Below are 24,454 nucleotides of genomic sequence, written 5' to 3' on the forward strand. Positions count from 1 at the left end.
TCTCTAGCTTTCCTTAGCCTCCGTGGATCTTCCCTGTTGCGTGGGGAGGGATAGAGAGAGATCCCAAGGCTAGCTGAGCCTTTATTTTATAGTGAGAGGTAACAAGATAGTGGTTCTATAGTTACACAGTTCTTGTGAGTTTCACTTGTTTTGACCATAATTACACTTCCTGCACTTCCCTCAGCCCATTAGCTTCCCAGATAAGATCTAGAGAGCCTCATAAGGTCAAGCCTAATTATGCTAAGAGGACTGTGCCCTCTAAGCTGGGAATTGTTTGTGACTTTACCAACAGGTCAGTCCGAGGCTTAACCCTATATCAGCTCCCCACACTGATCGGCCCTGCTCTGTGCATGACAGGGTGGAGCTCCTCAACCCCCTGATGGGCCCTGCTCTGTGCGTGACAGGGGGGAGCTCCCCAACCCCCTGATCGACCCTGCTCTGTGTGTGATAGGGTACAGAGCCCCAACCCCCCTGATGGGCCCTGCTCTGTGAGTGACAGGGGGCAGAGCCCCAACCCCCTGATCGGCCCTGCTCTGTGTGTGACAGGGGGTGGCGCCGCAACCTCCCCATCGACCCTGCCTTGAGTGTGACAGAGGGCGGTGCCCCAACCCCCCAATCGGCTCTACCCTGAGCTTGACTAGGGGTGGCATCGCAACCTCCTGATCCGCCCTGCTCTGTGCATGACAGGGGGCGGTGCCCCAACTCCCCAATCAGCCCTGCTCTTAGCCTGACCAGGGGCTGCACCTAGGGATTGGGCGTGCCCTCTGCCACCCCGGAGCAGGCCTAAGCCAGCAGGTCGTTATCTCCCGAGGGGTCCCAGACTGCGAGAGGGCACAGGCCGGGCTGAGGGACCCCCCTCCCCGCCAAGTGCACAAATTTTTGTGCACCGGGCCTCTAGTTTTTTATATAATATTGAACACAAATATTAAATAAAATTGATGTTTAGTTCCCACATACATAAGGCAAATGACATAAAGCTTTTATAATAGTTTTATAAAGTACAGTAGGTGACCATAATGCTGCAGTTCAAAGGCATGACCAGATGTCATGGTGGAGCCTCTTAGAGTATGTATTTCTGTCAGCTCATCTCAGAATCATCTCACCTGTGTAGGCAAAGGGTGAGAGACACAGTAGGATGTCAGTTCTTGTCGTAATTCAAAGAGCATCAAAGGATTACTTATGTCTTCTCAAATCTCTGTCTTCTCTTTCTTTCCTTCCTTCTCAGAATGGAATCCCAAATCCTTCAGTAAATTTTACAAAATATATATCCAGCCTCACTTGTTATTCAGCTGAACATGTGGCAGAATGAATGTCTTATCTCTCAAATCAGTTTCTGAGTTTTCAGTTTTACTTTTCTATATTAGTCACAGTCTGATGCATAGCACTGTGGTATAATTGAACATGACATGAGCAACACCAAGGGCTGAATTGGTCACCGCAAGATACATTTTAAAAAAGGGTGAAAATTATATTTTCCCTCTCTAGCAACAAATATTTGGAGCTATTAAAAAGTAGACTCCAGAGCTGATTTGTTGTGTTGATATTACAGGGGCCGACTCTCTGGCCTCCCCAAACCTTGGTCTCTCTAGTCCATACTATAGTTCTTCTCAAAGTTTATTCCATAAAATACTAGTCCTTTTATCTGCTTCACAATAAGAATGGTGTGAAATAAAATACTTTGCATTGGATCACAAACATTTACAATCATAAACATTATTTCATTTCTTTTAGCCTCACAAATATTAGTTTATAAAACATATTACAGCCCTAGCTGGTTTGGCTCAGTGGATAGAGTGTCAGCCTGCAGACTAAAAGGTCCCAGGTTCAATTCCTGGTCAGGGGCACATGCCTAGGTTGTGGGCTCAATTTTCAGTGGGGGGCAGGCAGGAGGCAGACGATCCACAATTCTCTCGCATCATGGATGTTTCTATCTCTCTCTCCATCTCCTTTCCTCTCTGAAATCAACAAAAATATATTTTTTAAAAAAAACATATTACAGTGAAGACAAAATTTATTTAATTTTCAAAATCAGTGTTTCTCAGAACTGTTGGATTAATTAACTCCTTATTTTGGAATTATTGGTTACAATAACTCAACACTAGTATTCTAAGAAACAAATTTTAGGGAATATCATTGTTCATCAATTTCTCAATGAATATTTTCTTCACCTTTACCCTCTGAAATTGGGATGTGTCTTACATTTGAGGATGTCCTGGATTCAGTGAATATAGCATTGCCCTGACAGCTTTCACATAAGTTATTTATCAGTTAAGATAAATAAAAAGTTGTAAAAGTAAAGTGCCAGATGTCTGTTAAGGAAAGTTCTCACTGGAGAAACTAAGATGGCGGCATAGGTAAACACCGGAAATTGCTGCCTCGCACAACCACTTCAAAAATACAACTAAAAGATGGAACGGACATCATCCAGAACCACAGGAAGGCTGGCTGAGTGGAAATTCTACAACTAGAAGGAAAGAGAAAAGCACACTGAGACTCAGAGGAGGTGTTGTGTGGAAGTAAAGTGCAGAGGTACAGAGGTGCACGCGGAAAGGGCTGGCAGCTGAGGACGCGGTACATGTGGAAAGGGATGGCAACTGAGGACACAGTTGTCTTTTTCAATTGGGAGGGAGTCTCAAGCTCCTGACTGCTCTGAACTCCAGTTCCAGGCGAGTCTCTGGGGACCCAGACTCATATGGGGAGAAACTGGTCTGTCTGGCATTAGTCAGAACTTAAGGGTGGCTTTCTCTCAGGGTGTTTGCAGCGATTACCAGGACACTGAGAAGCGTGGCCTCTTAGGGCAGGACTGAGGAGCAGCCAAAGCTGTTTGCTCCGCCCTGTTGATTCCCTGAGACCCCACCCCACCCAAGCTGTGTGCAGAGGCTTTTGCATATGAAAGGCCTGGCCCTTTGCAATCTGAAAATTACCTGACAAACTGCAGCTGGATCAGAGAAACCAAGAACATCCAAAAGAAGGCCTAAGGCCTCACAGCAGCTTGCATATTGCTTCACAGCTGGGCTCCTGCTGGGTAGCCTCAGGCAGAGGCTAAATTAGCACCTCCTTAGAAATCCAAGAGCCAGTGACCCAGTAATCAGAGTGGGACCATCCAGATTACAACGCCTCAGATCCATAAGGGACACACTCAGGGGGTAGACTCAGTGAGCACCAAAGCCCCACTGAAGCAAGTCTTGCCCCAGAAGGGTGTCTCCAGCACAGAAGTTCTCCCACTGCAGACACAGCTGATTCTCACAGCCAATTGGCCTGGAGGTCAATTCCTCCCAGTGATACCTACAACAATCAAGGCTTAACTACAACAAGACTGTGCACAAAGCCCACAAGGGGGTGCACCAAGAGTGTCCACCTCAGGTAATTGGGGAGGCTGAGCCACTGGGTCCTACCGGACACCTAGCACAGAAAGCCACTCTATCAACACAGGGAAGCATAAAAAATGCAGAGACAAAGAAACAGGACACAAATGACAGAAATGGAGGAAAGCAAACTACTGGATATAGAGTTCAAAACCACACTTTTAAGGTTTTTCAAGAATTTTCTAGAAACCGCCGATAAATTTAGTAAGACCCTCAATAAGTCTAGTGAGACTGCCGATAAATTTAGTGAGACCCTCAAGAAATCTAGTGAGACCCTCAAGGATATGAAAAAGGACCAACTAGAAATTAAGCATACACTGAATGAAATAAAGAATATTATACAGAGTTCCAACAGCAGACTAGAGGATTGCAAGAATCAAGTCAAAGATTTGAAATACAAAGAAGCAAAAAACATCCAAACCGGAAAAGCAAAAAGAAAAAAGAATCCAAAAATATGAAGATAGTGTAAGGAGCCTCTGGGACAACTTCAAGCACACCAACATCCAAATTATAGGGGTGCCAGAAGAAGAGAGAGAGAGGAAGATATTGAAAACCTATTTGAAGAAATAATGGCAGAAAACTTCCCCTACCTGGTGAGAGAAATAGACTTACAAGTCCAGGAAGCGCATAGAACCCCAAACAAAAGGAATCCAAAGAGGACCATACCAAGACACATCATAATTAAAATGCCAAGAGCAAAAGACAAAGAGAGAATCTTAAAAGCGGCAAGAGAAAAACAGTCAATTACCTACAAAGGAGTACCCATACAACTGTCAGCTGATTCCTCAACAGAAACTTTGCAAGAAATATTCAAAGTGATGAATAGCAAGAACCTACAACCAAGATTACTTTACCCAGCAAAGCTATCATTCAGAATTGAAGGTCAGATAAAGAGCTTCACAGATAAGAAAAAGCTAAAGGAGTTCATCACCACCAAACCAGTATTATATGAAATGCTGAAAGGTATCCTTTAAGAAGAGGAAAAAGAAGAAAAAGGTAAAGATACAAATTATGAACAACAAATACACATCTATCAACAAGTGAATCTAAACGTCAAGTGAATAAATAATCTGATGAACAGAATAAACTGGTGAATATAATAGAATCGGGGCGTAGAAAGGGAGTGGACTGACTATTCGGGGGGGGGGCGGAAAGGGGTGTGGGGGGTATGGGAAGAAACTAGACAAAAATCGTACACCTATGGATGAGGACGGGGCAGGGATAAGGGCAGAGGGTGGGGTGGGAACTGGGTGGAGAAGAGCTATGGGGGGAAAAAAAGAGGAACAACTGTAATAATCTGAACAATAAAGATTTAATGAAAAAATTTTTTTAAAAAAGGAAAGTTCTCAGACACTTCCAATGGCACTTGGTGTTATAACCCTTAGGCCAGAAGTTAGTAATGTGGCCACACCTAGTAGCCAAGGGGGGTTAGAGAATGGAGTAATTTTTCTAAGCTTTCATGCGTGGAGCTAAAATTGTTATTGCTCTGAATGAAAGGAAAACCTATGAAGTGGGGAAGACTGGGGAACTAGCACTACCTGCTGTAGTGTGATCCCTGAATATCGATATTTATAAGAAGTAGATCATTTAAAAACCACTCTATAAATAGAAACTAGAGAAATATGAAAGCACAACTCTTTCAGAAGGCAACTATTGTTAAAGATGAAAACTTCATTTTGCCATTAGCAGCCAGAAAATTAGCCCTTTCCTCTCCAACATCAAATAGTTTAGAAGAAATGTCTTGGTGTGCATGACTTTGGATTGTGAAGGTCAGAACAGAATGATATTCCCTGTTGCCTTCTTTTGATTCTCGGGCCACTCTGATTATCCAAATTTCAGTGGGGGAAAGTGCAACTAGAGCTACAGGGAATGATTCACATAGTCAATACTATGTAGATATGGGCTCATAATAAGAGCTTCTGGAATGTCCTATATTTGATTAGTTTGTTCTCAGGCTGCTCTGTGACTGTTTCCATTAATCTTTCAGAGATTTTGATTGAATTAAATGCAGGAATTACTGTAAAAAAGTTCTCCAGTGTTAACCATTGAATTTACCTTTTATATTTGTTCACAATATCTTTAATCACTAATTTCTAAATGGAAATATTGAAGTAGGGAGACTGTTCAAATTTAGACTTAAATTTGACTACTGTTCAATTGGAAATATAATTAGATTATGACTAAATTTTTTTCAACATTATAATTAAAAGAATTAAAATTCCCATATGTAATAGTGTGAGTCTTGTTAAAATATATTATCTATTTATACTACTGTCATTTTGGAATTTTTTTCACTCCCAGCTGAATCTCTTGATTCTATCCTTTGACAAAAAACAAACATATCATTCATTGAAGCTAGACTTCTATTACCAATACCTGAAAGCTGTTATTCTGTAACACTTACCTTTATTTATAAGGCCTTAAAATGATTCACTTTGCAGGGAAATTATGTAATAATTTAATGTAAACATAGCAATTATATAATGAGATATAAAATTTTCTCTGTGTTCATTTATATCAGACTATAGACCAAATGCATGGATTCATGCACATTGAAAGGAAATGAATTAGGAGGTGGCTGGCGGGGTGGGACTGGGTGAGATGGGCTGGACATAACCTAGAGCCAACCTCCTGCAGTCTCTCCCCAGCCAGCTGTACCTGGGGTGGCGCCATGGCTTGAAGGGCATCTGTGGATTAAGCAGGGTCCCTCTGGCAGGTGGGGTCTCTTGACCTGGCCTGCAGGGATCGGGCTGACACCGGTTCTTCAACATCCCTCAAGGGGTTCCCAGAGTGCAAGAGGGCACTCAGCAAAGTTGCTGTTGTACAGGATGTGGAACACAAATGCAAGTGTGCAGTAAACCAGATTCGGGGCCCACAGTGCCCCAGCAACAACATAACCCACGGCTGAAGGTGGAATCGTGCGGCCCCACAAGGAATTGGGCTCCCTTATCTCTGGTTTCAGGGTGCATCACCTGAGAACCACAGCTGCCAAGTCACTGCAGCTTAGGCAGCTCCTGTGTTGAGCATCTGCCTCCTGGTGGTCACTGCATGTCATAGCTACCAGTTGGAAGGACACTTAGCATATTAGCCTTTTATATATAGACTAGAGGCCCGGTGCACAAAAATTTGTGCACTCGGGGTGGGGGGGAGGGTCCCTCAGCCCGGCCTGTGCCCTCTCGCAGGCTGGGACCCCTCGGGGGATGACCAACTGCTGGCTTAGGCCTGCTCCCCGGGGGATTGGGCCTAAGCTGGCAATCAGACATCCCTCTGGCAGCCCGGCAGCCCTCAGGGGATGTCCACTTGCCAGCGGGGAGCAGACTTAAGCTGCAGCCAGACATCCTTAGCGCTGCTGAGGAGGCAGGAGAGACTCCCACCACCACCGCTGTACTGGCAGCCATCAGCCTGGCTTGTGGCTGAGCAGAGCTCCCCCATGTGGGAGCGCACTGACCACCAGAGGGCAGCTCCTGCATTGAGCATCTGCCCCCTGGTGGTCAGTGTGTGTCATAGTGACCAGTCATTCCCAGTCTTTCTGCTGTTAGGGTCAGTTTGCATATTACCCTTTTACTAAATAGGATAGAGGCCTGGTGCAGGGGTGGGGGCCGGCTGGTTTGCCCTGAAGGGTGTCCCGGATCAGGGTGGGGGTCCCGCTTGGGTGCCTGGCCAGCCTGGGTGAGGGGCTGATGGCTGTTTGCAGCTGGTCACACCCCCTTCAGGGTGGGGGTCCCCACTGGGGTGCCTGGCCAGTCTGGGTGAGGGGCTGAGGGCCGTTTTCACGCTGGCCTGCGACTGAAGCTCCCAGCCTCTCCTTTTTTTCTTTTTTCTTTTTATTCTGGGATTTATTTACCTTCTATAATTGAAACTCTGTTGCCGTCACTGGCACTCCCAGCTCTGAGGCCGTGGCTGGCTGAAAGCAGGTATCTGGGGTTTGTTTAGCTTCTATAATTGAAACTTTGTTGCTTTTGGAGCTGTTGCTTTCGGAGATTAGAGCAGGCCACGGCAGGCGGGTAACCTTGGCTTCCTCCATCACTGGAGCAAGCAAGCCTCCTGCTCGCTTCAGCTGAGTGGCTGCCGGCCGCCATCTTTGTTGGCAGTTAATTTGCATATCTCGCTGATTAGCCAATGGGAAGCGTAGCGGAGGTACGGTTAATTACCCATTTTGTCTTTTATTAGATAGGATTATCTGCTATCACAAGGCAAATAACATTGTAAGGTAATATATGTCTATTGGGCCTCAAATTGTATGGGCTTATTTTTTAGGAAAAGAAATATTAAATAAGTAGTAAAATATCTTCAAAGATCTAATAGGTGATCCTCATAAGTTGATCTGGCTTAGTGGGTTGGTAAAAATGTTTTAAATAAAAATGTTATTTTGCTTATTGTTTCTCTATTGCCTTAGTATATTGAGAAGGATTAGTCATTTAGATTTTTTTTTTTATTTTTGAACAATAATTAATAAAAGCAAAAAAATGCATCTGGTTTATTTTTATTATTATTATTAATGTTCCCACAGAAGAAAACTGATTTTTTTTAAAGTGATGAAATCTACTAGATAGGTAGGTATCTTCTTATTATTACCAGGTATGTCTTGAATACTTCCCATACACAAAGCTCTCTGATAGGCTTTAGAATGTGGAAGTCAAATTCTAAATGACTCAATCCTGCTGAAGTATGTTTGAAGTAATGTTTATATTTTTATTGCTTCAACAGAGAAGGGAAATATCCTAGCTGTTATTAAATAGGGATTATGAAGTGATAAATCAAAATAACTGACATCTATTTTTTTGAAACTTGAGGCTACATAGTATTATACTAGTAAATACTTAAAAGCCCACTATAAGCCAATAATAACATTGGAAGGTATGAGGATTGCATAAGAAATGTGTACAGTAGTCCCCCTTTATCCATGGGGAATATGTTCTGCGACTCCCAGTGGATGCCTGAAACTATGACTATACCAACAGTAATTTATAAATTAGGCACAGCAAGAGATTAACAAAAATAACTAACAATAAAATAGAACAATTTATGATAATATACTCTAATAAAAGTTATGTGAATGTGGTCTCTCTCTCTATCACTAATAACTGATCTGATTACCAAGATGGCTACTCAGTGACCAATGGGAGGGGCGAGTATACAGCATGGATATACTAGATAAAGGGGTGATACACAGCACAGTTAGAATGGAGCAGGACAATGCAGGATTTCATGGCTTTACTCAGAACAGCATGCAATTTAAAACTTATGAGTTGCTTACTTCTGGAATTTTCCATGTAATATTTTCCCACCATGGTTGACCTTGGGTGACCGGAATTGCAGAAAGCAAAACAACTGATAAGGATGGACTACTGTATTTCTGTCCATAAAAAGACTCCCTTGGAGAGTGGTTCAATATCTCTGAAACTATCTACTCAGAGCAATAAATTTATTCTCCAACTATAAGTTTTTGCAGCGTGGTTAATCTACTGGCTTAGTATTCTAAAATCAGCTGGATATCTGTGATACTGCTCTTCTAGTTACTATGCAGGCACTCCACTGTGATCTGTTCGTTTTCTGTCCTTTTCTTCCATCATCTAAACAGCAGTGTTTTTAGTAATGGAAATCAAGATTTAATAACTTTTTTATCAGGTAATAACAATTCTTTAAATAAAAACTGTACTTTCTCATTAAATTTTACATTTATAAATATTTTGGGGATACATTTTCAAGCAGACGTGTACATTTTCAATTTTACTGTAGTCTTTTTAAAAAATATATTATTGATTTCAGAGAGGAAGGGAGAGAGAGAGAGATAGATAGAAACATCAATGATGAGAGAGAATCATTGATTGCCTGCACGCCACTTCTGGGGATTCAGCCCGCAACCCTGGCATGTGCCCTTGACCAGGAATCAAACATGGGACCTTTCAGTTCTCAGGCTGGCGCTCTATCCATTGAGCCAAACCAGCTAGGGCTACTGTAGTGTGTAAAGGTATTATATACTTATCAGAAGTAATTTTGTTTACAAGATGTTGGATCAATGCACAATTACAAAACTTTTAAATATAGACATTTTACTTCTTTGCAAAGTTTCTGTGTATTCCTGATATAGTAGGGAAATGCTTAGATGGAGCATAGTGTTAAGAATTCTAGAACCTGGGTCTAGTTTCAGGGTTATCTCTCTTTTTTTAAAATATATTTTATTGGTTTTTTACAGAGAGGAAGGGAGAGGGATAGAGAGTTAGAAACATCGATGAGAGAGAAACATCGATCAGCTGCCTCCTGCACACCCCCACACCTCCTACTGGGAATGTGCCCACAACCAAGGTACATGCCCTTGACCGGAATCGAACCAGGGACTCTTCAATCCGCAGGCCGACACTCTATCCACTGAGCCAAACCAGTTAGAGCAGGGTTATCTCTTATTTAACTGAGAGGCCTTAGCATGGCATTTGACTTTTAAAAATATATTTCCTCATTCATGAAATAGAATGAATAATATTTGCTCTGCTGTTAGAGCTAACGAGAAGACAAAAGAAAACACTGTGTATTAAAATACTTTAAAAAATTTAAAGCAGTCTCAAAAATGATGCATGGGTCTGAATCATTGACTCTGGATCTTGGGACAGTACTTATGTATGTATGCATAACTGATGAAAAATAATAGACAAATCCTTATTTGGTTTGAGTTCTGATTATTTATATATAGAAGCAAAACATTACTCTTCAGAGAAGTTTAGCAAAGAACAGGGCATCGTGTTTTAGATTTTCTTTGAATGACATGAACAGAGCAAGGTTATAACATTTAATTTGCTTTCTTGGAAAGGTAGCAGCTGAAAATTGACTCTGTCAGGACTTTAACATGTGCTCTCAAGACATAATGGTATTGTATATTTGGCATTACACACTTCCCGAAGTCCTTTTAATCTTCAAAGGTTTTATAAATGTCAACCAATTTGTCCCACTTTTGTTTCTTAATAACTGGTGTAAAAATCGTGTTCTTTAGGGTTCCAAGCGTGTTAATGAATAGTTGCCACAAATTCATTGTTTCAAAATTAATTTCATGTAGAATCATACACATTCTCCAACATAGGAGAGACATAAAAGTAAACATAATTTATGAGGCCAAATTTAAATAGCACCATGCGATCTTTCACAAGGATGACTAAAGCTCTGATTTAAGATGACAAACATAATTATTGTACTGTGTGGGAACCCAGAAAAAGCATTCTGTGTATTATTGTTAGAATTTTGTACTGTTATGATTCCCCACATGGAATTTCCATTTTAAACATATGTGGATTAGAAATTGTACATAACTAATGCTTTTCAGAGATGTCATTGAGAAAACTTGAATGTACAAAATAAATACAATAACAAATGTTATAAAAGGACATGGAATTTTATTTAAATGGTTATCAGGGTACATTTGAAACAGCCTGACACATCTGCCTCTTCTTCTTCTCTAGGCTCCCTTACCGGCAATAACGGATCTTCCAGAGTTTTTTGTTGCTTCTTACAAATGGCCTGGATGGACTCATGGCCCATTGGATCAAAAAAATTGTGCTGCATCATGGGCTTTTTCCACTGCAAGTAATGAAGTCATTTTAATTAATTCCTTATAAATTCTCCCTTTGACTATAGATCCTGGGACAGTAATTAAAAGGTTTTAAAATTTAGAATATTTAAATATTAATATTTGGTGAATTAAAATAAAATCTTATTCTTCAGAGAAAGCAACCTGAACATTATATAAAAATCCACTTTACTCTGAAAATTGGTCTGTAGGGTTTATCTTAAATAGAGAGTAAATCAAAAGAGCAACGAAAAAAAGTTGCCTATTTGTTTGTCCTTTGATTTAAGGACAGATAGTAAGAGGAGTGTAAGGTTCCTTTTCATTCATAATATAATACTAATATATTTATATATGTATATATATGCATATCCTTATTTTAAAATTCTTTTAAAAATATTTTCAAAAATATATTAAATTGGTAAACTAATTTGATATAAAGCAAGAACAGAATGAACTGATAGTGGATTGAATGAGTTTGATTTCATTTTAGATAAAAACAAATATATAGGTTCTGAGTCCAAAGTAATATAACTGGTCTTTTAATAAGAATAACTCTCAAATTAGTGTTGCTGATCATTCAAAAGTGTAACAATACATCTTTTATAGCGAGTTTCCTATAAGCTCAGAAGTCCAGTAAATCAACACTCAAGTTAATGCCAAGATTTGGTGTCCAAATTATCCTCAAAGGAGTGTTTGCTGTACTCCAGCAATTAAATACACTAACATAATACTTATTGGCTGCTATCAAGAAACTATGTTCTAAGCTTTAAAGGTAATTCCAAGAGTACTCGAAAGCAGGCTAAGCACCGAGAGCATTGTGAAATAAGTACCTAGGCTCTTAGAGGAGCCAGCTCTGAAGAGGGGCATTCCTTAGGACAGGAAAGTGCTGATATTTTTGTGTGAATAACATTGCTTCATTGTGTAGGTATCAGCTAGTTTGTTCTAGAAATAATGCCAGTAGCCAAGGGTACCTCTGGAGAGGCTCCCTTTGTTTATGCTACTGCCTACTAGCTCCCTGACTATCTGATGTTGGTCCTCACTGCACTAGGGATCCACATGGGGATCTCTTTAAGCCCTGTTCTGGATGGATGGGAGAGATTTAATCAGATAAATCATTTGTCATTTTGTGTTCATGTGGTTAATGTAGTACACCTCCTAGGTGATATCTAAGCATTCTACTTTAACTTTAGGTTAGATCAGCATTTCTGAAGATGTCTTAGGACAGATGTCGGTGGTGAAATGCTAAGAGTAAACGTGCTCGGCTGATTTGGACAGTGTGTTTTGGGGTCCCTAGGTCACAGACCCACAGAAGGCCTGAGTACAGGACTAATTCTGCATTTGTCCCCAAAACAATGGAGAGAGGGTTTTCAACACATTCTGGATTTTAGAGGACACAGTTTTGTGTCCTGTGTGTTCCGCATGGAAAACCAGGCTGATGATATAAATTTTTTAATGTGTTAAGAAAAGAAGAAACTAGGTTCTTGTGAAGATCTAGAAAATTCTATCAGGAAGTAGTAGTTAAAATGACAAAAATTGTTTTTAAAAGAAGCTGTACAATGGAATAAATAAGACATTAAAATATTTACATATATAAATCAGTAGTTATTCAGTCAAATAAAATTCCAGCAAGATGTCAGAGGCTGAAGATGTGAAGGAGTTGGAAACGGTGGGGATGACACAAGTCACAGAGCAAATTTGGAGACAGAATAAAATAAGTAGAGAAAATAATAGTGTGTGTCTCAAAGGTAAAGCCCAATAAAAGTCTTCAAACAGAGTGAAAAACAATTTGCTGAACTGAGTCATTCTTTAATCTTCTGACCTTTTCTAAGCATTTCTAGTGAATTTGGATTAAACCTTCACTGAGATTCAGAAATGTCTACATAAGAGCAACATATTGCATACCATCTGAATTTAAAATATTTGTCCTTTAGTTGAAATCTCCAGATTCATGGGGCTAGAAGGAATCTTATAGGTCAACTTTTTTAAGTCTTTGGTTTTATAAGAGGCACATATAGATAAAGTGATTCACCCAGAGCCGAAAGCCAAGCAAAAATTACCATTGAAGTCAAGTTTCTGACTCCTTGAATATTCTTTTCTCAACATTGTAAAGTATATTCTGAGCCAAAGATTTCAAAAAATTATATTGGATTCTGAACCCTTGTACTGAAAGTCAAAGCATCAAAGGATTTCTATTTTCTTTTACAAAGTAGGGAACTATTTTCTTGAGGATAGCAGAGAAGGTAGTATAATGTCATTTGTTCCTATGAAATATATCCTAACACAATAATAGTTGGGAACACATATTGAGCAACTGAAATGTGCCAGCAATTTTACTATGGAGATGTACATATGCTGTAGTTACATAAAAGCCATGTATGTACAGAAATGCATATGTAAATGAATCATTTCAAAATAAATTATTTTAGAATAATTCTAAGTTGGCATTTTGAAGGGTTCCAGTACCCAGACAGTTTTAATGAGCAGAAATGATAACTTTTTCTGAGAAAATTAGATGGTTAGAAGAAAGGCTATGGCTCTGCTGCCTTCTATTAAAAGTAAGAGATTAATATCTAGACTGAGACTATACCAGGCAACAACAAACAATGTGTACCAAAATGGCATCCTCCCCAATTATTTTCATGATCTCATTACTCATATTAGTTTATCACGGTAGCATGATCAAAATGAAAACATGTATAGTTTTCTGGTACTGGTTGATTAGTTATGATTCTCTGTGTCTTATCATATATTACATCTGTCATTTAGTAGGTGGGCAATAAATATGTGTTGGGAAAAGGGATAAATTGATTAATGATGGCCAAACTAGGAAATTATTTAAACAGAAGACTGTAAGTTTCTATAATAAAAGGCACATATATATGAATTCCACGTCTACTGAAATAAGATTAGGATCATGATTTTTAAGAATATTATAAGCATAAAAGTGTGCTGTGTAACTTTTAGATATTTTATCAGATAGAGTCATATTAGTCTGGATTAATTTAAGAATGGTCTTATAGGCAGTTAAACTAGATACCAGTTAAAAAACCCAGAAATTTGATTTATTCCACTATATCAGATTAACATAGATGAATTTCCAATTAATATTTCTATAATCAGTTTTTCTGATTCCCTTAGTTTAGTTACATTCATTTCAAAAAATATATAATTATCCATGACTATATTTAAGATACTGTTCTAGGTGCAGGGTATACAAATGTCAGTAACATACAGCCTTGGTCCACAAGGAGTTTCATTTGACAGATTTCTTAATGAAGAATTCAGAAGTATATAGAACATGCAAGAAACAAGAAACTAGAAAAGTCTTTGAAGTTGATAAGACAATGGGGCAATACCAAAATCACATAAAACTTATGGCTGAAATTATGACACAGTGAACTTATTGGAATACATAAATATATTAATACAATTTTGCCTTAATTTTAAATTACATAAATTTTAGAAGACTAGTTTAGTCTTCAAATTAAAAAGGGTATGTAAATTATTAGAAATTCCATGTGCCATTTGAATATTAATCAATATTTTATTTGAAACAGGTGTGGCTGCTGACCGAATAGCAATTCAGTCTAAGGGTCGATACACAGCCAATCTGTCTCCTCAGAATTTGATTTCTTGCTGTCCCAAGAATCGCCATGGATGCAACAGTGGAAGCATCGATAGGGCTTGGTGGTACCTGAGAAAACGTGGGTAAATAGCTGCCCAACATATATTTATAGGATTCTTATGAGGGCTACTTAAGGTTAGAATAAGAAAAAAAATATATAGTTCAAAAATTTTACCCAAAATTTACAAATATATATGCTACATCTATATAAATGTATGCTATATTTGGTATCTGCTGAGTTTATAAACTATTAGAAATTATTTGAAGAATGTATGCTTTCTAGCTAAATTAGTAGAAAGACTCAAATAAGCATTGCCTTCTTTGTTGCTCTGAGCCAAATGGAGAGAGTAATTGATATCACTGATACATCTGTTGAACCTTTCAGTTACCCAGGTAGATGAATAGATGTCAGATAAATCAGGTTTGGAATCAGATGATTAAAATAAAGATGTAATTTACAATTGCCTCTATTCATCAATATCATTAATTATCTCCATTACATTTGATGAAGAAAGATAGTTTGCATTTTTACTCTCATGTACCCTGATAACCTACTTTGAGAGCTCATCTACTTAAGAGCTGAATTATTTGGCTACGTAAACTGCAGGTGATATCTAGTAGTAGACATATGTACTGCTTACCTTTTTTCCCCTCATTCACTGAGTACTCTGGACCTGCTATACAACATATACAATATATGCTCTGAAAGAGTGGAGGTCAGATATTGATGAGTGGCAAAAAATTTCTTTTCACATGTTTTGCCTAATAAGATAGTGCTTAGAATGGACTAATGGACTACTTGGGCTGATACCCTTCTGATGTATGAGTGCTTGTTTGGCTTCTGTTTTGTATTATAATAAAAATTACAGTCCTTTAGGGGGTTAAAATATAAATAATCATTGAGACCCAATTAAATCTCATTGTGTTAGTCTGCTTAGGTTAACATAATAAAATACCATAGACTGTGTATCTTAGACAATAAGCGTTAATTTCTCAGAGTTCTGGAGACTGAGAAGCCCAAGATCAAAGTGTAGCCAATTCAGTTTTTGGAGAGAGCCCTCCTGGCTTACCTTCTCACTATGTTTTCAAATGGCAGAGAGAGAGAGAGAGAGAGTTAGTTCTCCTGTCTGCTCCTCTTCTTATATAAACACTAATCCCATTATGAACCCCACTCTCTTTACCTCTTTTATAGCTGATTATATCTGGAAGGTCCCATCTCCAAATACCATCAAATTGGGGATTAGGGCTTTAATAGGTGAATTTGGGGGAACACAATTCAGTGGATTGCACTGATTATCCCATTTAATACAAGTTGTCTTTTTGAAGTGGTTAGGTTTTTAATGGCTTTGCTTTCATTACTCTCTTTGCCCAGATTTCCCTAATCTATTGAACACTATTGAATTTTCTTGAACTAAACCGATTTATACTTATATGGCCAATTCAACATTGAATATCTATAAAACCAATTGTTTTATTTTTCTTACCATCTGCTTCTCTACTCAATGAATTATGTTAGATTTGGAGCCAAATAATTTGTACTTTTTTATGTTCAGTTTCAAAATTAGAGATGATTAAAATTGTTTTCTTTATCTTTTGTGTAATTCAGATAACTTTCTACTTCATTAACTTTAAAAATTATATTAGCATATACTATTTCTTCAAAGTATCATGAACCACAAATAATAGTTGAAGTCTTATGAGAAGTTATCTATAACTTAGTAAAAATACCCTTACATAAACATATACTTTATCAGACTACCCCATCTAAATATAATAAAATTTGTTGTCTTTTTTACATTAAACTTGGCTCTTCTGCATTATAATTATAGATGCAGAATGAAGTAATTCCCCTATTAATATCACCACAGATTTTATTGACAGTCACTTTTCATCGTTGGGAAATTCTATAATGTAGATAGAGTTATTTATTAAAGTGGATTGAAGCAAGACTTTAAAAAGTATAATGAAGAAAAAAGGGGGGCAGGGGAGAGTGTAATGTCAGTGAACTGCTCTTTTAGAATCAGTCAACATTTTGAAAGTTAGACATGTAAGCATCAGAATGTTTAATTCAGTAACGTTGCACATAGATAGGGTGTTATGGCATTTTCCTAAGTATTACGTTTACTTCTTTGCTTGTTCCTAATAGACTGGTATCCCATGCATGCTATCCGCTTTTCAAGGACCAAAATGCTACCAATAATGCCTGTGCCATGGCAAGTAGGTCTGATGGGCGGGGAAAACGGCATGCCACAAAGCCATGTCCCAACAACATTGAGAAATCCAATAGGATCTACCAATGTTCTCCTCCATACCGAGTCTCTTCTAATGTAAGTCTGAATGTCAAGAATTAACAGTGGTTTACTTGCTCAAAAAATATATCTAGCTCTACTGCTATTAAAGCTATTTAAAAACTATTTAAACCTATACATTTTAAGATAATGTTATGTTTTCAGGTATAATTTCTGATATTCTTAAGGTGACCATTAAAAATTTTCAGTTTGGGTATGATTTCTGATCTTTATAATGTGAGCAGTGTAGATGATTGATTTACATTTAAAAATGCCCATGGATGCCGAAACTGGTTTGGCTCAGTGGATAGAGCGTCGGCCTGCGGACTGAAAGGTCCCAGGTTCGATTCCGGTCAAGGGCATGTACCTGGGTTGCAGGCACATCCCCAGTGGGAGATGTGCAGGAGGCAGCTGGTCGATGTTTCTCTCTCATCGATGTTTCTAACTCTCTATCTCTCTCCCTTCCTCTCTGTAAAAAATCAATAAAATATATTTTAAAAAAATAAAAAATAAATAAAAATGCCCATGGAAATAGAGTTTTTAAATTATGTTTTAATTACTTAATATACATGACAAGCAAAAACTAAATTAAACCTTTATTACTGACTTTTTATTTATGGCCGTAGCTCATTTTATCAATCCTTTGCCTTACTCCACAAAATAATTAAAGTAGACATAGCTGTAATGGGCAAAAGATGCCCTTGGATTCTAGTTATCATGATAAAAGCACTGGCAAATTTTATTCTATTGTATCAGTGTTCTCCAGACCTTCTCACTTGCAGAATATCTCACCTTCACTGTCTTTCAGTTACCTGTGAAATACAGTCCAATTGTCTTACCACGACATACAGGCTTTCATGATTTGGTTCTGACTTGCTGCTTTTACAGCCTTTTGTCTGGCCAGCATCTACCCCTCCACCCACTCATACTGCTCCTGATAGAAGGTCTACTGTCTGCTTCCTAGATACACCATGCTCTTTTATGCTTCTCTGCTTAGCCAAGTGGTTATTCCTCTTACTCAAATGGTTTTCCCACCTATTTCCATTTGGTAAAATCCCACATCCTAGGTATGTGTCAAGGTCCAGGTCAAAACTTTACCTTCTCTGTGTGGTTTTCTTGACTCCTAGGTAGGATTAATTTCCCTTTCTTGTTTGCATCTATAGCACTTTGAGCTTGTCTCTGTAACAGAACTTATCATTTATGTTGCTGTCTGTCTCATCTACCAAAATGTAAATGCACTGAGGATAGATTCAGGATCAATATTTGTTTCTATCCTGGGTTTCGGTGCTATGTGCTCTGTGATATTTGGGAATAAATCAACGGATGAATGAATAACCTGGCTCTTTACTGAGGGCTGCATTACACAGTGGTTAGCAAGATTTGTATGTTAAATCTGCACTGAGCAACTCCACTGAATATGCATCTGGAATCGCTCCTGTGATCAAAAGAATGGAAATAGCATTAAAAGCCAATGATTAAACATGGTTTTAACTTAATTTTTGTGACCATAAAAATAATTATTTTCTCTCTATTCCAACATTATTGTCAGTGTTACAGTCAATGAAATAAATGGGTGCATGTTGTTTTTAGCAACTTTATCAATGGGGCATCTCACATGTGAGTATTTCAAAGCCTGATTAATGGCAGGTGGTCAAGGCACATTGGATTGTATAACTCCTAGATTGATTGTACAACACCTGACATCATATACCAGACAATGGGGATAGAATGCTCTGATAACAATAACAATGCTCATTGATAATTCTCCTCCTAGGAAACTGAAATAATGAAAGAAATCATACACAATGGACCAGTTCAAGGTATGCTTGGATGAAATATGGCTGTGTGTTATTTATTCCTTTAATAAAGAACATTACAGTTTAGCTCATGCAAAAAGAGCTTAATAAAAGGAAGAAAATTTTTACTTTTAGTGTGTTCATAATGGTTCATCAGTTCTAAGGTCAGGGCAATCATGGGAAATATGCTCATATAATAACTTCATTAGTTGTCATTTTATTTAAAAAATAGATTCATCCATAAATTTAATTCTTAAATATTAATGACACATTTGATGAAAGACTGATAAATCTTTCCAACATGATTATGAACCAAGCAGACAGTCAAACATAAAATGCTAAGTGATGGGGCTCATTTAATTGTTCAGTCCTATTTAAAATTCATACATAGTGTTAGAAATTTTCTCACCTTCAGCTTAAATGGGTCAGGAAATGGATTAAAAAAATCAAGGTTTAGCAGTAGAAATAAAGTAGATACACTTATTTTTCTATAAACTCAAAACAAATCAAATAAGCCAGTAGGATTTTGTGTTTTATAAAAGGCTTTCTATTTTGATCAATTTGTGTTACAGATAGTAAGCAGTAAATAAAATCATTGTACATTGACTTTGGTTTTAAGATATCATCTCTGATACATAGTTTCTCTGCTTACCTATTGAGTTTTATTTTTCACCAATGGCATAGCTAAAGATACATTCACAGTGTATATTCTCTGTAATAAATTGCTTTGAAAGGCATGAAGAACATATCTAGTGAGATCTGAAGTGGAAATATAGGTTGTGAACAATAAAAGGCCCAAAATATATTATCAATGTACTGGGATGAACCAAATACATTAACCCAAAGCTTAAATTTAAAATATTTGATATACACCTAAGGAACTGTTGGCCAGTTCTTGTTTTTGTTAATGGTGACCTGATTAGTATTGATTCAATATCTAGCAGGCACCATGGATTTTAAAATTATGTTGGAGTAATTTGTATTGATTGTTATCACCACTTATTACTTATTGAGAAACTGAAGCTTACACTAAACATATCCTGGGACATGTTATAGTTTTTAAAATCCTTGGGTCTTAAGCAAAACCTGAAACAAATGAATAGAAAAAAATTCTTTCTTTACAATTGTGTCATTTTTGTTGGCTCTTCTAAGAGAAGGGCAATACATGTATAATTTAAATATATTAAGTAAGTGGAGTTTGTGTGACAAATTTGAAGAGCAGAGGCATTTGAAATCAAGAATGAATTTAAAAATAAAACTTTGACATTGGCTACTTAAATGACCTTAGGCAAGTTACTTAACCATCTCTGAATTTTCAGATCTAGTTACCGTTATAAGTTCTCTCTCTATGTCAAAAAAAAATTGGGATCATAATTATTTAAAACAGAACACCTTAGGTTTCTTGTATGGTCATACAGTTAAATGTTCATGAATTTCACACAACAAATCAAAAGTATAGAGGTAAAATTTCAAAATAATAAAATTGAAAGGCAAAGTATTCAACCCCCATTAAACAAGTGTTTGTTGAGAAGCTATCTCCTGCCAGCCTGAGCCAGGAGTGAAAGACAGAGCACAGTGAAGGCGAGCTTCATCCTGCCCTCAAGCATATGATAATTCTGCATAAGTTTGCTGCAGGTTCAAAATAAAATCGTACTACAGTAGCTTATATAGTTAGATGTTTGTGTGTTCATCAAATCTGTTTTGGTGTCAGAAATGGAAGAAAGGAGCTGCCTTCATGTTCATTTTGATGGCTTTCTTTAGTTGGCAGTGTTTTTTCTGCAATGAAGAATATTTTATTCATGATGGTTAACAGAGTTTGGATAATCCTATATAATAAAAGCCTAATATGCTAAGTGTCCAACCGTTCAACAAGTTGCTATGATGTGCACTAACCACCAGGGGGCAGATGCTCTAACTGGTAGGTTAGCTTGCTGCTGGGGTCTGGTCGATTGAGACTAGGCAAGATGAGCCTGACACGCTCTGGAGCCCTCCCACAGTCTCTTCCCAGCTGGCCAATCTCCCATTGTCCCTCCCTGGCCTCTAAAATATTTCTTCTAATTAATTTCCTTCCAGTGTGCACAAATCCGTGCACTGGGCCTCTAGTGGTTCTATAAAAAAGGAAAAAAGTTTACAATATCTTCCCATTTTTATAAATGCTGATTGACTCATCTTGCTATAGATGCAAAGTGATGTCTACCCATTGTTGCATTTCCCCTCAGTCTCAACACAAAAGGATATAAAAGGCAACAGAATGCTGACTAAATAACACTGTGTGCATTTTTCTACAATATGTAGAATGAAAAATAAGTTTAGGTTATGGAAATAGAACAAAAGCAAAGATCTGCATAGAGCACAGTTATATAAATTCTTAAAAACTTATGGGAATGTGTTTTAAAGTCGATAAAGAAAATTTAACCTCTTTTGAGAATATTTGAATGGCATCAGAAAAGGCATGGAACATTAAAAATAAAATAAAAATGGAACATTAAAAAGTAATATTTGACCTTGGAATAGAAGCTTCATGTTAGTAGCTATCAAATGCCTATGTTATGTAAAATGCATGTCAAACTAAGATGGACAAGCAGGGTACACAGTTATGAAGGGGCTTACCAATCTTCCCCAACTAAAAATATTTTCAGTTCACATCTTCTAGAAGTTTAAGTCTTCATTCTGAATTTCCAAAGCCCTTCAACAAAGCCCACAATACAGAAAAGAAGTAATCTAGGTGAGGAAATGAAGGAGAGCTTTATAAAGCATAAGCTCTCACTTTCTAAAGAATACAACGTTGGCTCAGCTCTCCAGAGCTGGGAGGCTGGGATCTTGTCAGAATATTCTTTTGCCAAGGGTTTGCTTTCTATTCAAGCTCACCAAGGAAAGATTTGTATTTATTTCTAAGGATTAAGGGCAATTACTTTAAGCCCGGTTTGCTAGGCTCACCCTGTGCTGCTAGCTTAATTAGAGTTGTAAGAGGCTTGTGGTGAAGCATAAGGTTAATGGAGAAATCGCAAATCACTAGCCAAGTGCCGAGGTCCTTCACTGCAAAGACTCAATTCCTGGTAATAGTGCCTCTGTCAATTAAGAATACCTGGTGTTTTAAAGGTATAATGTGAATTTAAGTAACACTCAAACAGCTAAAAGTTGTTCTTAGAAGAAGAAAATATTGCAGCCACATGTAAGTGAAATCATAGGGCACTTGTCTTTCGCTGACTGGCTTATTTCACTTTGCATAATATTCTCCAGATAAACTAACAAACAAAATAGAAACAGACTCATAGATACAGAGAACAGACTGACTACTGTCAGAGGGGAGGCGGAGAGGGTTGCCTGGTGAAAAAGGTGAAGGGATTAAGCAAAAAAAACAAAACGAGCAAACAAACAAAAAAACCAAACTCATGGACAGTCCACAGAATGGTGATACCAGAAGGAAAGGGGGTTGGGGGAAGGCAAATTAGGATAAAAGGAGGATAAATGGTGATGGAGGGAGACTTGAATTGGGTTGGTGAACACACAGTACAATATACAGATGATATATTATGGAATTGTGCACCTGAAACCTGTATAATTTTATTAACCAATGTCATCCCAATAAGTTCAACAATAACAAAAAAATATATTGCAACCAATTAAATTAAGCAGGAATCAAAATTAGCCTGTATTACAAGATCGCTTCTTAAATTCTATTCCTGGCAATTTACCCATTGGTTGTTTTGTGAGAATTTCTGGAGGTTTATAAAGTTAATGTTTTTAACTGTGTCATTTTTTCCTATTGGGTTTTATTTTAGCCATAATGCAAGTCCATGAGGATTTCTTCCATTATAAGTCAGGGATATATAGACATGTGACCAGTACAAATGAAGAATCAGAAAAATATCGAAAGTTTCGGACACATGCAGTCAAACTCACTGGGTAAGGCAATTCTTAAAAATCTTTATTTAACGCTTTTAAAAAACGAAACTAAAAGAAAGTGTTTGTAGTGCATTTTGGTACCAAAATTCTGCTTTGTATTGAGAGAGTCTGATATAAATTAAAAATTATCTAAGCCTTAATAATCCTTAGTTATTATTTTAAAATTCAGTGAAAAGGTAACTTAAAATTCTGTTAAAAAATAAAATGGCCATTTCCTGTCTCTAACCTATTAGCAATTGTCTTAAGAATCTGTTCCAAGGGCAAGGGAGATATATTATTACAAGTCTGTTCTCATAATGTCTCACTCCAATTCAAATGAAATGCTACTGATAAGATTTTGGGGATTATTTTGTTTTGTTTCCATCCCAAACCCTCACATTTCTCATCTGATTGAACCCACACACAAGCAACCTCTGCTACAACCAAATCATTACTTTCTCCTTACTGATCTTTGAAACTCTCTGAGTCAATTCCAAGGTGTGTAGAACAGTTATCCTCTATGATGTCTCTTTAAACATCATACCTCCCTTATTTGAAATACTCTGGTATTTCCACTATAAAATTACATTTTATTGAATGTAAGAAACTACTGATTATGGCTTTCCTTGATTTCATGGATGTGAAAATATGTGCATCTTAGAATTGAAATACATTTCAAGTTAGTGTAGAATAGGTAATTTCACTATTCAGTGATAACATGGCTCAAGAATTTGGAGTAATTTTATATGTCTCCTAATTATATAGCTATAGAGAAAGATGGCTAGATAAATCACTAGATGTACTTAACAGGAAAATGAGATACTAAAGTATTTAAAATTTTATGACAACAAAAAGTTTGCTAAATCTTTCATCAGCAGTATATAAGAATACCAATTTTTCAATATTCTTAATCATTGGGTATTTTACTTTTACTTTAAGTCATATTAAATTCCCCCAAAATCATTATTAACAGGTGGTGAAATCATATCATGTAAGTCTCTCTCTCTCTCTCTCTCTCTCCTCCTGAAAAGTTAGAGAGACAAATAAAAAATAGAAAGATAATATGGGATAGTGGCATTTTAAAATACTAATATTCAGATTTATTTTACTTGAATTTAAGACAAGAGATGCTAGTTTCTAAAAGAACATTTTATTCTTAAGAGAAAATTATAGTAAAAATTAGTGGTTGGAGTAATAATCCATTTTTAACTTCATATTTCAATTTCAGATTATATTGATTTATTAACAGACAAGATGAAGAAATTCCTCATTCTTCCACTTTTTCTACCTCACCTCCTCTCATATACCTTATATGTGTTAGTAATATTATTTTTACATGTCAAAGGATTACAAAATTTGCATTCTTCTCTGAAACCATAATATACATAGTTTATAATTTCTTATATATTAATAAAGTCAATGATAAGCAAATACTGATGCTGGCTTTTCTGTTCTTGAATTTAATTTTTATTATTTATTTTATTTTTAATCAAGACAGGCTCTTATGCCTGTGGTACCTAATTTCTTTCACATTTGTGAAAGTATTTGTTTTATTTTTATTCAGGAATAACTTTAATAAGCATAAAATCCTGGGATTTTAGAACCTTTAAAACTTTCTAAATAGTGCTCCAGAGTTTCTGGCATTGAGTTTTCCTGCAGAAAAATCTCTGGCCATCCAGATGTTTTGTCTCCTTATAAGTGACATAATCTTTTCTACTCAGATACATATATTAATCTTTCTTTTTTCTTGAATTAGCTTTATTCACTTTTTTAAAAAGTATATATTATACATATGCTGGATCTTCTATATCTGCTTTAATATTTTAATAATACTTATAATTCTTTATTATTTCATTGTCTATGATTTTCTCTACTTGGTCCCATCTATCTCTGAATATTTATTGTAGTATTTGGCATTCATTCTCCAAAGGGCTTTTGCC

At 37.1% G+C, this 24,454-nt stretch overlaps 1 protein-coding gene across 1 annotated transcript in view; it reads left to right on the forward strand.

The window, feature by feature from the left end:
• Nucleotides 1-24,454, forward strand: part of TINAG (tubulointerstitial nephritis antigen) — a 77,729-nt gene that overhangs the window by 22,789 nt on the left and 30,486 nt on the right. The window contains exons 5-9 of the mRNA XM_006090706.3: nucleotides 10,814-10,937; nucleotides 14,478-14,628; nucleotides 16,692-16,872; nucleotides 18,608-18,653; nucleotides 22,412-22,535. Of these exons, the coding sequence (XP_006090768.1) occupies nucleotides 10,814-10,937; nucleotides 14,478-14,628; nucleotides 16,692-16,872; nucleotides 18,608-18,653; nucleotides 22,412-22,535 (626 nt within the window). The remainder of the gene's footprint in view (nucleotides 1-10,813; nucleotides 10,938-14,477; nucleotides 14,629-16,691; nucleotides 16,873-18,607; nucleotides 18,654-22,411; nucleotides 22,536-24,454) is intronic.

This window comes from Myotis lucifugus, unplaced genomic scaffold (assembly GCF_000147115.1).
Source record: "Myotis lucifugus unplaced genomic scaffold, Myoluc2.0 scaffold_80, whole genome shotgun sequence".
NCBI lineage: Eukaryota > Metazoa > Chordata > Mammalia > Chiroptera > Vespertilionidae > Myotis > Myotis lucifugus.